Below are 16,416 nucleotides of genomic sequence, written 5' to 3'. Positions count from 1 at the left end.
CAAAACAAATAACATAAAAATATCCCCCAAACCTTGAAAAATGAAAAAAAAATTGACCTAATGGAATGATTGTTACTGTATTTAAGCTGAAATGATTGAATTGTACAATTTATGATAATGTGTTATAACCAAAGGAGAGACATATGTAACTTCCAGGTCTTGTTTTATATATTAATTTTCTATATTATTATTCTTACTTAATGTTGGTATATGTGCCACAGATTTTTGCAACTTTTTTTATGAGTCCCTCTAAATATAATTCCTAGGAATTGTCAGTCAGAGTCTCCATTTATTCAGATAAGAAAACTATGAGAGATTAAGCAATATATACAAAGTTACAAATATGGTGACTGAGGACATGGGATTTAATATCCAAGCCCTTGACTCTGATTCTGTAAGCAGATCATCACTGTTTAAAAAATGTTTAAGTATTTAAATTAGATTTTAATTCTACCAAGAAAGCAACCCACCTGAAACCAGAGGTCAAGAATGTTTTCCCAGGGCAGGTAGTAACCCCATGGATCATTATGAGTCCAAGCGCTGTCTGAATCCGAGCGCTTGGCCTGTCGGGTGCAGTAATAACAGCTGAATTGTCGAGTCCACTGCTTTCAAAGCAGTGTGATAAAGGATGATTCATTTCCTTTCTCTGACGACTTTCTTTCTTGTGTAAGGGATTCAAGATTTGATCCCGAGCAAATTGCATACTGGGCACCATTGCTTTTATTTTATGCTATGTGCCTAAATGAAATAAAAGAATCCCTCCTCCTCCCCCCCATAAACTTTTCATGCCATTTTAGGGATTTTTTTTTTCTGAATGTAAAGGTCATTGTATCCCACTGCTTGCATCCTGGTGTGCCAGCTTCCTGTTTGACAGGGCTATCCATCTCAGTTAGCACGGTTGCTCAACACGCCGTGAGCTCACATGTGGAGCACAGAGCACTAAGTGGCCAAGATTTGATTCTTGGCACATGCTCAGGGAAGGGGCTCTCAGGAAATTTGCACTAGGGAGCCACACTGTTCCATTTAGTGATGTGGACTGAGAGTTCTACCCACCAGGGTGAGATAGATACAGTAGCAAGGGATATGGTCTACAGTGGAGGATTAAACAGGAGAAAAGTCAAAAGCAAATACTTGCTTCCCCAAAGTTTTTGAAAACCATGGTTAAAAAATACTGAATGTTACACTTTTAAAAAGTTGAATCAACATTCTGAAGGTACTCTAGATCACAGTTAATACTTTATTTTGTAGGTAAACAAAGGTTTTGGTACTAGGTCCTGTACTGTAATCTTAGAGGGGAAAAAATGCAGTTTGCTTAGTTTTAAATTAGGCTGCTGATCTCTGTTTTGGGTACATGGAAAAACTTGGAATTGTTTATTTTGAAATGAATGTATTAGATCTTTGTTGTCATTTAGATCATCAAACATAGGCAATTCGCTGCATGTTTATTATAGACCAAACAGAATGCATGATAAGACTGGTCATTTGTGTGCTGGACAAGCAGCAGCAGAGTGAGAGAAAGCTAGAAAAGGAGGTAGAACAAAATATGACTGCATATTCCAAGTCTGAGTTTGTATGGTTCTGATTTTCTGTTTTGTTTTGATTTTGTCTGTTCATTGGTTAGGTAATTCCCCCAAGTTGGGGAAGTCATTGGGTGACCTAGCAAATCCATTTGCAGCAGAGAAACTGAGCGTTTCTGAACTTCTTCCTACGTTGGGAAACTTGGACAGAACTAAACTGCAAGGAGAGTGGGTTGCTTGAGCCTATATTTATTTATTTGTTTGTTTGTTTGTTTATAAAAGATTTATTTCTTTATTCTAGAGAGGGAGAGCACGTGAATGGGGTTGGGGGAGGGACAGTGGGAGAGGGGGGAGGGAGGAAATCCTAAGCAGGCTCCGTGTTCAGAGTGGAGCCTGACTCAGGGCTTGGTCTCACGACCCTGAGATCATGACCTGAGCTAAAATCAAGAGTTGGGTGCTTAACTTACTGAGCCACCCTCGCACCCTGAGCCTATTTTAAAAATTAAGGCTCTTGAAACATGATTTTTTTTATTTTGACATGCCCAGAAAAGAGTTTGGAGGGTATTGAAATTGCCTTGAAAAGAGAAAATACATTAGCAATGTCATTATTTTGGAGTGATACTCAGGTCCTAATGACAAGATAGTGCACCCATGCTTTTGTGAGTGTGGGATAGTCAATTTCTTTTTTGAGAGGACATTCCCTCCAAGTGAGCTTAAGAGACTTTATTAAGAAAGAATATTTGCTTCTAAAGGATGAAGAAATTCCGCTAAAATGGAGGTCAGGGATTTCCAACACTCTCCCCCCTCCCCTTTGATAGTAACCTTTATTTGAAGCCACATATTGGGACTCCAGAGAAGATAAGGGCAAAAAATACTGTCATAAGTGATGGGCATGGTGCTTCTAACCGAGCCAAGCCCTCCATTTGCCAGGACACACACCATTAACTCTCTGTGATTCTCAAGGACGAGAGATCCAGGATACATTTGACCTGCTGTTTTACATATGCAAAAAGTCAAAAGATAACCAGGCGTTTTGCTTTTCCTAGAGTAGGCAGTCTAAGAGATAATGAGTAGCAAGCACATTTTATGATGGACCAAGAGTCCGTATCTTTGAATCAAAAGTCTTCCTGGTTTTGAAAGAGGAATGCTAACCTAGGAAATTGCTATGTAGCAACCCTACCCACTCCCCCAAATTAAACTTGGTCATTCCCTTTCTTCTTTCTTCTTTTCTTTTCATCCTTTCAGTTCTGCTCCATACAGCTTTTGGTAATAACTATGGATCTCTCCATGTTATTGAGAGAGTTCTTTATCCTACTGATTAAGTAGCTATTCATAGGTGCTAACGTAGATGGTGGATTTGGGGAGGTGGCGGTGATGGCAACGTGAGTCCTCACTGTGTACAATTGACTAAATTTGTAAGTGGGCATCTTATTTCTCCTCTGCTTCCTATAAATTTTAAAGTAACTTGTAGAATTTTATTTATATATATTTTTGAGGCATAATTGACATAAACATATTAGTTTTAGATATATAACATAATGATTTGATATTTGTGTATATTGTGAAATAGTCACCCCAATAAGTCTAGTTAACATCCATCACCACACATAGTTGCAGAATTTTTTTTCCTTATCATGAGAACTTTTAAGATTTACTCTCTTAGCAACTTTCAAACATACAATACAGTATTATTAACCATAATCCCCATACTGTCTATTATATCCCGAGGACTTATTTATTTTATAACTGGAAGCTTGCACCTTTTGACTCCCTCACCTATTTTGCCCACCCTCACCCCCACCTCTGGCAACCACCCATCTATTCTCTGTACCTATGAAGCTTGGTTTTTTTTAATTTAATTTTTTCTTTTAAGATTCCACTTAGAAGTGAGATCATAGGGTATTTGTCTTCTCTGTTTGACTTACTTCACTTAGCATAATGCCCTCAAGTTCCATCCGTGTTGTCACAAATGACAAGATTTCTTTCTTTTTTTATGGCTCAGTAATATTTGTGTGTGTGCATGTGTGTGCCACATTTTCTTTATCCATTCATCCATTGATGGACACATAGATTGTTTCCATGTCTTGGCTTTATAAATAATGCTGCAGTGAACATGGCTGTTTATATCTTTTCAAGTTCGTTCGTTCTCTCTCTCTCTCTCTTTCGTGTTAGTATTACCTTTTTGGTAAATACCCAGAAGTAAAATATCTGGATCTATGGTAGTTCTATTTTTAATTTTTTTTTATGATTTATTATTTGAGAGAGTGAGGATGAGAGAGAGAGAGAGTACATGAGAGGGGAGAGGGTCAGAGGGAGAAGCAGGCTCCTTGCCAAGCAGGGAGCCCGATGCGGGACTCAATCCTGGGACTCCGGGATCATGACCTGAGCCGAAGGCAGTTGCTTAACCAACTGAACCACCCAGGTGCCCTTATTTTTAATTTTTTGAGGAACCTCCATACTGTTTTTCACAGTGGCTGTACCAATTTACATTCCCACCAACAGTACATAAGTGTTCCCTTTTCTCCACATCCTTGCCAATACTTGTTATTTCTTGTCTTTTTGATACTATGCATTCTAACAGGTGTCAGGTGATATCTCATTGTGGTTTTGATTTGCATTTCCCTGATAAGTAGTGGTATTGAGCATCTTTTCATGTACCCGTTGGCCTGTATGATTTTGGAAAAATGCATGTTCAAGTTCTCTGTCCATTTTTCAATCAGATTGTTTATATTTTTGCTTTTAAGTTGTATGAGTTCTTTATGTATTTGGGATATTGGCCCCTTATCAGATATATGATTTGTAAATATTTTTTGTCATTTAGTAGGTTGCCTTTTCATTTTGTTAGTGGTTTCCTTTGCTGTGCAGAAGCTTTTTAGTTTGATGTAGCCTCACTCGTTTATTTTTGCTTTTGTTGCCTTTGCTTTTGGTGTCAGATCCAAAACATCATCTCCAAGACCTATGTCAGGGAGCTTACTGCATGTATTTTCTTCTAGGAGTTTTATGGTTTCAAGTTTTACATTCAAGTCTTTAATCCATTTTGAGTTAATTTTTGTGTATGGTGTAAGGTAGTGGCCCAGTTTCATTCTTTTGCATGTAGCTGTCCAGTTTTCCCAACACCATTTATTGAAGACACTGTGCTTTTTCCAATGTATATTTTTAGCTTCTCTATTGTAAATTAATTAACCATATATGCATGGGTTTATTTCTGGTCTCTCTATTCTGTTCCAGTGATCTGTGTGTCTGTTTTTATGCCAGTGCCTTACTGTTTACTATGCCTTTGTACTATAGTTTGAGATCAGGAACAGCTTTGTTCTTGTTTCTTAAGATTGTAAAATTTAGTTTTGACCAGAAAATTTTATTTAAAAACAAACATGCTGAGCAATAAATAAGCAAAAATTCTTTCTGGCTGGTTATTTTTGGGTTCATGAGTATATAAAAATTATGGAAGAGAAGGTGTATTAATTATCATTTTTTCTTGTTTATGTTGGAATAATTAAATTTACACAATCATTTAAAATGATATTTTAAAAAAGTGACGCAAAAGTACATTTAATACCATGTTATGTGAATCAAGAAGAGTGCCAGATACAGTCTCAATTATATAATATTATACATATATGCATAGAATAAAGACAAAGGAAATCTATTCAGATGTCATCAGTGTGGGTGGTGGGATTATCTGGTAGTGGGATTGTGTTCTTTTTCTAATCAGAAAGAATATATAAGTATGAAAGTCTACTTTCTCCATGAATTTTCTTAATAAGTGGGAATTTGATATTTCTACCTTATTACCAAATTTTGATAGGTAATTCACTTTGTCCCTAATGTATCCATAAGTGTGAAAACTCGTCCACGATACAGATGTACTTCTGTTGTTTTTTCAGTTTAAGATGAAAAAAAGAGTAAGTCGTTAATGAGTCCTGTGATGTATAAATAAACTAAGGGATTTCATAGAGTTTTAACAGTGCTAGGTAATATTAATTGAGCAGTTACAGTATAGCAGGCACTATTCTAAAAGATATGCATGTACTGATTCATTTAAATATCACAACAGCTTTTTGAAGTAAGTTATATGTTCCCCCATTTCAGAGATGAAGAAACTGAGGCAAACAACGAAGGGAAGTAACTTTCCTGGGCACACAGGGCTATGGGTGGAAGAGCTGAGATCTGAAGCCCAGGGATCCAACTCCAGAGTCAGGGTTCTTAACCACAGGACTGTTCTGTGATAGCCATCATCAGTGGGAGTTGGGGTAGGAGTCAATTCTTATTTAATGTTTGCTTCTTACTCTTTGACATAAACCCTAAAAGGCAGGACTTTTAGAGTGGCTGCTTAACATAAGGATTCTAGCTAGCTAGCTAGCTATGAAAGAGTGTGAGCAGGTTGGCAGGGGGGCACAGAGGGAGAAGGAGAAAGAATCCCAATCCCAGTCTATGTGGGGCTCAATCTCACCACCCTGAGACCACGACCTGAGCTGAAATCAGTCAGATGCTCAACAGACTGAGCCACCCAGGCGCCCCAGGATTATATTTATTTGATAATGATTATATATATTCAGTACTGATAAATTATACATAGAGATACTTTTTCAAGGCAACTGAGACAGCCTTCAGTAAAAACAAACAAAAAAACAAATCTTACAGAATTGTTGTCTATTGAAGCCAATTCCTAAAACTAAATAGAAGGTCTATAGTAGGTTGAGTAATTCAAATATACTGTTCCTACTTACGAAGCCTAAATGATTCTTGATATGAAAATAAAAGCATATTCCTCAGCAATTCTGATTTTCAAATTAGTTAATTAAGCAGTATTAAATGCCTACCATGTTCCTGTCATTATTCTAGGCTCTGGGGATAAAGAACTGAAAAAAATCTTGCTTTCATGAAGCCTACATTTGGTAGTTCAATAACACAAGAAAAGTTTAGTATGTAGATTATTAGTTGATTTTTGATCCTCTGAGCTCAGAAATATTGAATACTGAGGTTCGGAGAATAGAAATGCATATAAAATCTGTTTACAAGTTTAGTGCTAATTTATAACTAAATGTTAATTTTATTCTTGAAAAATACTCAAGAATTACTCTTTTTAGTTTTTGGAAGTAGGTGACCAGTTGGAAAATATGGGTTAAAATTTCCAGAAAATTCTTGCTTTGCTTCATTAAAAGAAAGCTATTTATTTGCCACTCCGTCTACTGTTGTCTCCATTTTTAAAATAGGCTTGTTGTTGGCTTTTTTATTGGTGAAACTCTTGTGTTCTCAGAGACTCATTTTTTTTTAGAACAAAGGGTGGGACTTGTGATAGGCATTTAGTCAATGTTGGAAGATTGAACAAATGGATTGACGGTATTATTTATTACCCTGGAGAAATATATGCAGTTCTAAAAAGTGCCAGTTTACTGTCTTCAGTCGTTATATTTGGACTTATGAACTAGAAACTATTTTGTTCCCTCAAAACAGAGTGATACATAGGACAGTGTGAAGTCTATAGGAATTCAGTAACTGTTTGTTGACAGTGAAAACAGGTATTTTTAAGGTTCATTTTTACTAAACTTTATCCATGAAAATTTTTTTTCCTTGTATATCACTGTGAAGTTGGCTCCCATTCATGAATTAGCTGTTTTTATCAGAAGTAAAATATAATTTGACTCCTTAGTGATCAGCTTCACCATTTCCAAATTATTCCATGTCATCATCCCATGGGCAGTGATGTTTTGGTTCCACCCATGGGGGCAAAACACTTCAAATAATAACTTTTAGACTCAAAGAGCTATTTATTCAAAACATACAAGATTGCTGGGATCCAAATTCTTCTAATCAAAACAGAGAGGTATTTTGTCAGTGTTTATCTGGACCTCATCTTTTTGAAGGCATTCTACACAGGGAGAACAGTTTCAGTCTAGAACTAGAAACAGTGGTAAGAATAAATAGAATAAGACTTAAAACCAAAATAATAAGGATATTTTTAAAAGGAACGGCTTAATTTATTTATTAATTTATTTGTTCATTTATTATATACTTTTCAGGGAACTAGCTTTTTTTTTTTAAAGATTTTATTTATTTATTTGAGAGAGAGAGAATGAGAGATAGAGAGCACGAGAGGGAAGAGGGTCAGAGGGAGAAGCAGACTCCCCACTGAGCAGGGAGCCCGATGTGGGACTCGATCCCTGGACTCCAGGATCATGACCCGAGCCGAAGGCAGTCACTTAACCAACTGAGTCACCCAGGCGCCCGGGAACTAGCTTTTTACAACATACTATTAGAAAGAACGTTACAAAGAAGCTACACTGGGGGTAAATTTTATCATTAGAAATGAATATACTTCCATTTTAGGTTATTCAGTGCTTGAAATGCTCTGTTCTTCATTTCTCCAAAATGTTTATTCTGGGAACATGCAACATATACAAAATAGAGAAACTAGTATAGTAAATACTCATAAACTTATCATGTAGCATCAACAATTAGCAATTCATGGTCAGTCTTGTTTCATCTCTGCCCTTACCCCCAGCTTACTTCTCTCCCACTTGATTATTTTAAAGTACATCCTAAACCTCATATTTTATCCACAAAATATTTACTAAGTATCTCTTAAAGATAACGACTATCTTAAAAATATAACCACAATACCAGCATGATTCTTAAAAAGCAGATAATTCCTTAATGTCCTGAAATATCTGATCAATGTTCAAAAATTTCCCATTTTATAATTTTCTTTTTTAGTGTGTTTTGTGTGTGTGTGTGTGTGTGTGTGTGTGTTTTACTCAAATCAGGAGCCATACAGATTGATATATTCCACTTGGTTGATCTGTCTCTCTCATTCTCTTAAATTTTTAAAAATTCTTTTCTAGGGGCGCCTGGGTGCCTTAGTCATTTAAGCATCTAACTTTTAATCTCAGCTAAGTTCAAGTCCTGCCTTGGGCTCCATGCTGGGCATGGAGCCTACTTAAAAAAAAAAAAAAAAAAAAAAGATCTTTTCTAAATCTAATGTTTGCCATTTTAGTTCAGAATTATTTTTGTTTTGCTAAACTTAATGAAAATCTTAACCCTATAAATGGCTGCAAATATGACGATTTTAAATAAACAATTAGTAAGCTCAATCATAACCTTGTAATGGAATTCAGAAAAATCACACTTTTTTGGGGTGGGGGGAGGGAGGATGCTTAAAAGGCATATGTTTCTAAGAGCCCAAAGGTTTTTTTTTATGAAAGTTTGATATTCTCCCTACTGAAAATGTTTAAAATGATCTCTTGCCTTATATTGCTTTCCTGGTTTCTTTCTTTGGCTCTTTCTCTCCCTCACCCCCCCCCCCCCCACTTTTCCTTCTTTAATTAAACTCTCATGTTTGGGAGACTCTCTCAGCAGTTTTTTCTTTATAAGGGCAATGTTGAAAAAAGGTGCATATTTAGAAATTTTAGGCCTTGGAGCAATCTTTTAACAAACAAACTACTTTTTAAAAAAATTCTGTGGCTCTCAAAAGAGAGCTAAAAAAGCTACCCAAAATTGCTGTTAACCATGTCTCACCCTCATTAGAGCTGGATGGGCCAAAATATAAAACAGTGGCTGTGCTGATATGAATCTCTAACAAACCCCCTATACTCTTCCCTCGTGTACTACATAAAATTAAATATTCATATATGCTTGTGTACATATGCTTATTAATCTGCACAGAGCAAAACCTGAAATACTACTTTTAAATGCCAATGGAAGAATAATGCCATTTTACTTCCTTGTCCAATATATATTTAAGGATGAGGGGCGCTTGGGTGGCACAGTCGGTTCAGTGTTTGATTCTTGGTTTCAGCTCAGGTTGTGATCTTGGGGTGGTGAAATCAAGCACCACGTGGGGCTCCGTGCTAAGCACAGTCTTCTTGATACTCTCCCTTTCCCTTTGCCCCTCCCCCAACTCGGGTGCGCAGTTTCTCTCAAATAAATAAATCTTTTTTAAAAAAGGATGAATGTCTAACATAAATGTTTGTAGTTCTGTATTCCTTATATTTGCTTATGTTGGCACAAATATGTGTTACTTAAAATATATAGATAATTATGGCTCACATGAAGGTCAGCTGATTGAATTACTGTCTGCATGTACATTTGTAGAGGATGAAGACCCTATCCAACTTGACATGCAGGATGCCTAGCAGTTGAGTAGGAAATACTTGATAAAAACTGTTAAGGGCAGTGAATTAAAAAAAAAATTAGTCTGATCTCTGACCTTTCAATTTCTACTTGAATGCCCATTTAAAAAAATCATATCAGTGAAGAGAATTCATTAAAAAGCTAGCTCATTATTTCTTCCATGATGAGGGAAGTGCTTAGCAATATTTTTAGTCAGCTGTTTGTTTGGGGCAATTGGCCATGGTGGCCATTAGCTTTGGTGCATTTTTAAAATTGCTTAAAATCTCTCTTTTTGGGAGTTAGGTGTGAATGTCTATAAGCTGGAGGGGACTAATCATCTAGTTCTATGTTTTGGCATCATGTAAAATGATCTAGGTTAAACAGATTGACCCACAGTGATATACAGCTTTTATTTAATAATTAAAGTATATCATTAAAAATATATAGCTTTGAGGAGTTATGAGTAGGAAACCTACAACCTAAAATTGGTGATACTGTGATACAATTTATATTGTGATTAATTTTTTATTCTATCCTTCTAAAGTATAACTGTCTTTTACCAATATATAGATTTTAAATGTAAGGTGGTCATTTACTGAAATCCCACGTCTTTCTGTACTTTAAGAAGATGTAGTACAGATTCCGTTCAAGAAATTCATTTAATAAAAAGCATATTCACTGAAACACTTATAAGTGCTACAATAGATTGTGCTATTACCTTTTGGGTAGATCTTTGATAGTTAAAGTTCTCCAATGATACAACTCTCAGTCTTGGTGCTATACCATCATATTTCAACTCTAGGAAGAGTCTGTTTTGATATTCGTGATAGACAACAAAAAATTCTTGGCCATACAGCATTTTGTAATATTAAAATGCTTTTTAAAAATTCCTTGCTTTTTTCTTTTTTTTTAATGGATAAGAGCTCTGTCATCTAAATCTTATATTTTCAGTTAATTCTTTGCAAAATTGTGAAATTTCAGAATCATAGGTCTTTCACTTCTTATATTAGTGTACATTTTACATTTGTACTTTGGATGGCCAAATTTTCTCAGATACAATCTTGTTGTATTTTAAAATTATTATGGCATTTCAACTCAATAATTCATTCATCTGCATAGCATCAGTTAGTGGGCAGTTTATTTATCATTTATTTAGGTAGCTTGGCAGACAAAGTGGTGTCCTGAGATGTCAGGGACCTCTTTTATCTGCAGTGTGACCAGAGGGCAAGCTCAGCGGTGGTCATGGGAGGCAGGGATGAAACGCATCCTCCTGGTCTTTTGGTCACTCTTGGGCACCTTGGTTTGGTTTCCGAGGTGCAGGATAGATTTCACAGGATTGTGATGAGCATTTAAAACCCATCACTTTGAAATTCAGTGGGTTTTTTTTTTTCTTTTTCTTTATGGTAGCTTTGCAATCTGTAGAGTGAGTGCCATTTGCTCACTCAAAAACGGTAATTGGCAAAATTAATTGTGTGTCAATGAGAAACAACACAAAGGTTTTCCTCTGTCTTCCTCTTTTTCGTTTGAGGAAATACCACTCAGGACAGAACTGCAGATCTGCACTACTGTTTTACAAACTCGTTACTGGGGTTTGAAAAGATCGCTGCAGGCTATATGCAAATAGACAGTGCCCGAGGTTCCTCTCAGCTTCCCGGGCACATTCGACAGAGAAATAATCCGACATATTCTTTCTGTCAGTTTTGTAAATCAGAGAGTGAGATGCTGGAAAGCTAATAGCACAGGCAAACCTGTGTCCTCCATAATTTGGCCCTACAAAATCGAATAATCTCCCAGGTAAAAGTTGGGCTTCCCACCCTGGGAGCGGATTAAGAGGGCAGTCTGTTCTTGATCCAAGGTGCTGAGCAGTTTACCAACTTCAGATGGTGGTTCCTGAGGATAGATGCTGCAGAGCCACAGCAATAAAGAACAATTTTAAATGTCTTGTTTTATTATTATGAATACAGTGATTCCTTGTGGGGTGGAGAAGAGACTTATTTGAAAGGGGGCCTGCTTTAGACACTCTGCAATGGAAAATATATCAGAATTATTTGGAAAATAAGCTCTTTATTAAGATCTTTAGTCTCTCTTATAAATTCTCTGGTTCTCTTGCACACTATCATGTTATTCATTCATTTAACAAATACTTTGTGCTGGACATTGTTCTAAGTGCTGGGGACACAGCAAAGAGCCAAACATAATGACCCTGTCCTCAAGGTACATTCCAGTAGGGGACATAAAAAAAATAAACCAGAAATATATAAAAATGTTAGGTAAAGGAGCGCCTGGGTGGCTTAGGTGTTCAGCGTCTGCCTTCGGCGCAGGTCATGGTCCCAGGGTCCTGGGATCGAGCCCCACATTGGGCTTCCTGCTCCACGGGAAGCCTGCTTCTCCCTCTCCCGCTCCCCCTGCTTGTGTTCCCTCTCTAGCTGTCTCTGTCAGTCAAATAAGTAAATAAAATCTTAAAAAAAAAGTTAGGTAAGACCTGACATTATATTATGCTATGTTGACCTTATTCTCCCCATCTTTTATTTTTATTATTTTTTTAAATTTAAATTTAATTAATTAACATATAATGTATTATTTGTTTCAGGGGTACAGGTCTGTGATTCCCCATCTTATCCATAAGGGAGTTTGGCAAATTCAGGCTTCTCCTTAGCCAGAACAAAACTGAAGATCTCAAATGGGGTTTGAGGATTAAAAATAAAATGGTGTAGGCACTTAAAAGGTTAAGTCTCAGTTTTCTGAAAATTTTACTTGTGTGGCCTCTTTCATTTTTGGAATAGGATAAATGTAATATTGTCAGAATTAGCTTATATTAAGCCATGGTTTAATTTTTTTAAGGGAAACTGGAATTTTTACATGATAGACATGTTATGAATATATTTAATAAAATTGATATTATTAATTAATATTAAGTACTAATATCTAGTACTTTTTATGTACCAGACACTGTTCTGGGTGCTACACATGTATTTACTCATTCAGTCCTTATAATAACCCCATAAAGTACATATTATTATTATTTTTTTAAGATTTTATTTATTTATTTGGGGGGGAGAGGGAGAGAGCACAAGCCGGGGGGAGGAGCAGAGGCAGAGGCAGAGGCAGAGGCAGGCACTATACTGAGCAGGGATCCTCATGCAGGACTCAATCCCAAGACCCTGAGATCATGACCTGAGCCAAAGGCAGACCCTTAACCGGCTGAACTACCTAGGTGCCACAAGTACATAATATTATTGTCTCATTTTATCAATGAGGAAACTGAGACACTCTGAGGTAATGAGGTAACTTTAGCTCAGAGAGGGAAAAAGCTTGGCTGACACCAAAAACTACTGGCTCCAGAGAATGTGTACTTAACCAGTATCCCATTCAGTGGCATTATATTTCCAGTCTGTGAACTTAGTCTACAATTCAAACTGATAGTGACTGTATTTTACAGGCATGAACCAAAGATTGACATTTTGGAATTGGTAACTGAACATATCTATTTTTAAATTGAGTGGGGAGCTTGTTTTGAGTTTAAATAACAAAATTGAACTTGCTGTCTTGGGATGGCATTTTATGAGAACTTATTTTATGAGACCCCATTTTTGTATATTTAAGCTCTTTATAAACTTACAAATTTTATTTTATTTTATTTTATTTTTTTGAGGAACTGAAGAAGGATTTGTTTATTGAGGGTAAGAGGGTGCAAGCAATATAAAAATCAAAAGCTTATCTGACTTTTCTTTCTCTGCTTCTCAAATGGGGGTTGGATTTTATTTGTACATTTTCTGAGGGTCCCGATCTGCTCATGGAATCCTTTATACAGGGGGAAACTGTGGGACAGATTCCTAGAGACCCTTCGGGAAAACTCTCATTGGGTGGGCAGGAGTGTTGCTCATGTTGCCTACTTCTTTCCCTTCTGCTTCATGTGTATTACAAAATAGTCATTGCATGCGATGGTGAGCCCAGCAATTAGCGAGAAGAAGCTCTGGAAGCCCACTTTGCCGTCTCGGCACTGGTCCAGGTCCTTCATTATTTTGTCCACGGCCAGAGGGTCTTTTTGATTTTCCAGAAATCCAGGGAACTCCTTTTCCATGAGTACTCTCAGGTCCTCCTTTGTTAAGTAGCCTTTATCCCCAGCAGACTTGTGAAACGTGAACATCATGGTTTCCATGGCGTGTTCCATTTGAGATGGCATTTTGGTGAGGTCTGTTGAAACCTTGGCCCGAGGTGCGGCTGGGACGATTGGCTGGCTGGGACGCACGGCCAGTGAGCGGAGCGCGGCGGGCTAAACTTACAAATTTAAAAAAAAAAAAATCTTTTTCTAGTAGTAAACTAATGCCTGTTATAGAAAACTAAAAAATACAGAAAAAGTGGAAAGAAGACAAAGTCACCCAAGGACCAACCTCCTAGAGATAAATGTAGGTAACATTTTCAGGCATTCCCCTTTAGTTTTGGTTCAAGGCATTCTTTTACACAGTTGAGGTTGTATATATGCAATACTTTCACCTGTGGTTTTATACTCAATATTATAATGCATAATGTACATATTTCTTATTATTTTTAATACTATGAAATAGTAAAGCTTTTGGTTTTCAAATCAAATGTGAAGTACTAGCTTTCTTTTGATTATCTAGAAAGATTTAGGAGCAGTCAGTAAATTAGGAGGTGGTAAGTGCAGACAATGTGCCTAGTTGATGCTAGACAATCAGAGTGACTTTTATTCTATCCAACATTTATATGAGAGTATAGTTACCCTTTGAAAATAATTTTTTTATTTGGTTCATTGCAGGTGAAAGGCCAGTTATTAAGAAAGAAATTGTCATTGTCCTGCTTTGTTTTTACCTTTGCCTTGTGGTAAAGAGTCAAGTTTTTTAATGTGGTAGAAGAATAAAAAATCATTGTGTCATTCAGGAAACTTTAGTTAATTGATTTCATGTTTTGTTTTTATAATAGTCTTGTTCTTACCCACATTTTGGTCTTTCTCTTCTTTAAAAAAACACATACACAGCATTGTGTGGGTTACTTACTGAGTGCTTACTAGTTTTACAATGACAGTCCTGTGTTAAAGATGTCCCTTGGCCCAGGAATTAATAACTGATGACAGTTTGTCTATTTTTTGGCCTCTGGATTTTGCCATGTACAGTAGAATGGAGATTTTATGTAAGAATCATTGGGGGAAACTCTCAGGGAGGATTTGTTCCTGTGCTTGAATTGATTGAGCACAGCCCACTATTGGAGGTAGGGAATTTGTCAAACAAATCATGAAAGCTCCCATACTTGCAGTGGGTTGTGATCCCTTTTGGTGGTTTATTTCTAGAGGACCTCAGATCCTGCTGGGCATGGAAAAGAGATGAGCAGCTCTCTGGCTTCCTTCTGTATTTTATAGTTCTAAGACTGACCCATTTTCTTTTCATAGTCTTCGCTGTAGCTTAGCAGGTGTGAAATAGTCTAATTAGAATTAAAATGTATTTGGCCACCTACCCTGCACCCCTTCCCAATAGTATCATTGGCACCATTCTGATTGGCTCCTTTTTATGTGCTTTTCTGGAGTCATTCAGCCTACACTGAGGTCTGTCCTCAGAGGTAGGGATCATTCTCTTCCTATGTGGTTTATGATTGTGGCCCTTGGATAGAGAGAAGTTATTTGCTTTCAATAAACATTTAGGTGGGTTTTAATTATAGACATAATAAGGATTGATGTAACTCAGATTATCTATTGAAATGTACTCATGTGACCAAAATATCAAGTTATATGAAAGAGTTTTAATTATGAAGCCAGTGTCTCATTATGATAAAAATAAGTGTATGTGTCAAAGATACTTTATGTAATACAGTAAGTTATAATTTGCTGCTATATTTCTTTTTTACTTGTAACCCCTAATGGATTTTAAAATGCACCCATTTACGGTTGAAACTAATGCAATTAACATCAACAACTGCTTTTCTGTCTTACTACTAAGGGGAAATTTCCTTTTGTGACTAATGATGAAATTATGAACTTGTCTGAGTCTCTCTGCAGATATTAATTTAGCCAGGTAAATTAAAAAGAATAGGGAGCACCTGACTGGCTTAGTCGGGAGAGCATGCCACTCTTGATCTTGGGGTCATGAGTTCGAGCCCCATGTTGGGTGTAGAGATTACTTAAAAAAGAATAGACCCAACACTCTTGTCAATCAGGGGGATTAAAACACTTGTGGGAGTGGTGTGTTCTTCCAGGAGAGGGAGGTGTCCCTTAATACTTAATAAGGGATCTTGGCTACATTGTCTTGAAGTTTACTAAAATAACTAATACATCACCCAAACAAGGACCCACATATTCTCTTGTCTCTCATTGGGATGCCTCCGTATTAGTCAATAAGACATAATCTTGTTATGTTTTCATGGATGTTTAGTCCTTAAAAAAAGAGAGAAACGCATATTGTTGCTAATTACAATGCTAGCAAATGCAGAGCTTACTATGTGCCAGGCATTGTTCTAAGTATGTTACATGCGTAAATTCATTTAATGCTCACAAACCACGTGTGACATAGGTACAGGTATCTACATCTCACAGCTGAGGAGACTGATGCACAGAGAGGTTAGCTGAGTTACCCCAGGGCACACAGCAAGTTAAGTGAGGGAGCCAGCATTCAAATGTTCAAACCCAGGCATTCCGCCTCTTGAGGCAGTGGCTTAGCCACCACACGCCTGCCTCTCTATTAGGCGTTGTTGTGGTAGTGAATATAAGTAAAAGCTTCTACAGGCCTGCCCTAATACGACTAGACTAACTCATTAAGATGCTACATATTTCCCCCTCTCTTTC

At 36.9% G+C, this 16,416-nt stretch overlaps 2 protein-coding genes across 11 annotated transcripts in view; one reads left to right on the top strand and one right to left on the bottom strand.

Moving 5' to 3' along the window:
• SATB2 (SATB homeobox 2) overlaps window positions 1-16,416 on the top strand; it is a 252,372-nt gene that overhangs the window by 91,344 nt on the left and 144,612 nt on the right. The gene's annotated exons all lie outside the window — the stretch shown is intronic.
• Window positions 13,275-13,827, bottom strand: LOC113920830 (protein S100-A10-like). The gene has a single exon (XM_035726918.1). The coding sequence runs from the start codon at window positions 13,807-13,809 to the stop codon at window positions 13,516-13,518; it is 294 nt and encodes a 97-aa protein (XP_035582811.1). The 5' UTR covers window positions 13,810-13,827; the 3' UTR covers window positions 13,275-13,515.

The sequence above is a fragment of the Zalophus californianus genome, chromosome 3 (assembly GCF_009762305.2).
Source record: "Zalophus californianus isolate mZalCal1 chromosome 3, mZalCal1.pri.v2, whole genome shotgun sequence".
NCBI classification, from domain to species: Eukaryota; Metazoa; Chordata; class Mammalia; order Carnivora; family Otariidae; genus Zalophus; species Zalophus californianus.
The sequence above is the reverse complement of the archived record's forward strand: the minus strand, read 5'-3'. Positions and strand labels throughout refer to the sequence as shown.

Bases quoted from the DNA above. Each gene is read 5' to 3' on its own strand.
- LOC113920830 (XM_035726918.1), bottom strand. From the start codon at position 13,809: ATGCCATCTCAAATGGAACACGCCATGGAAACCATGATGTTCACGTTT.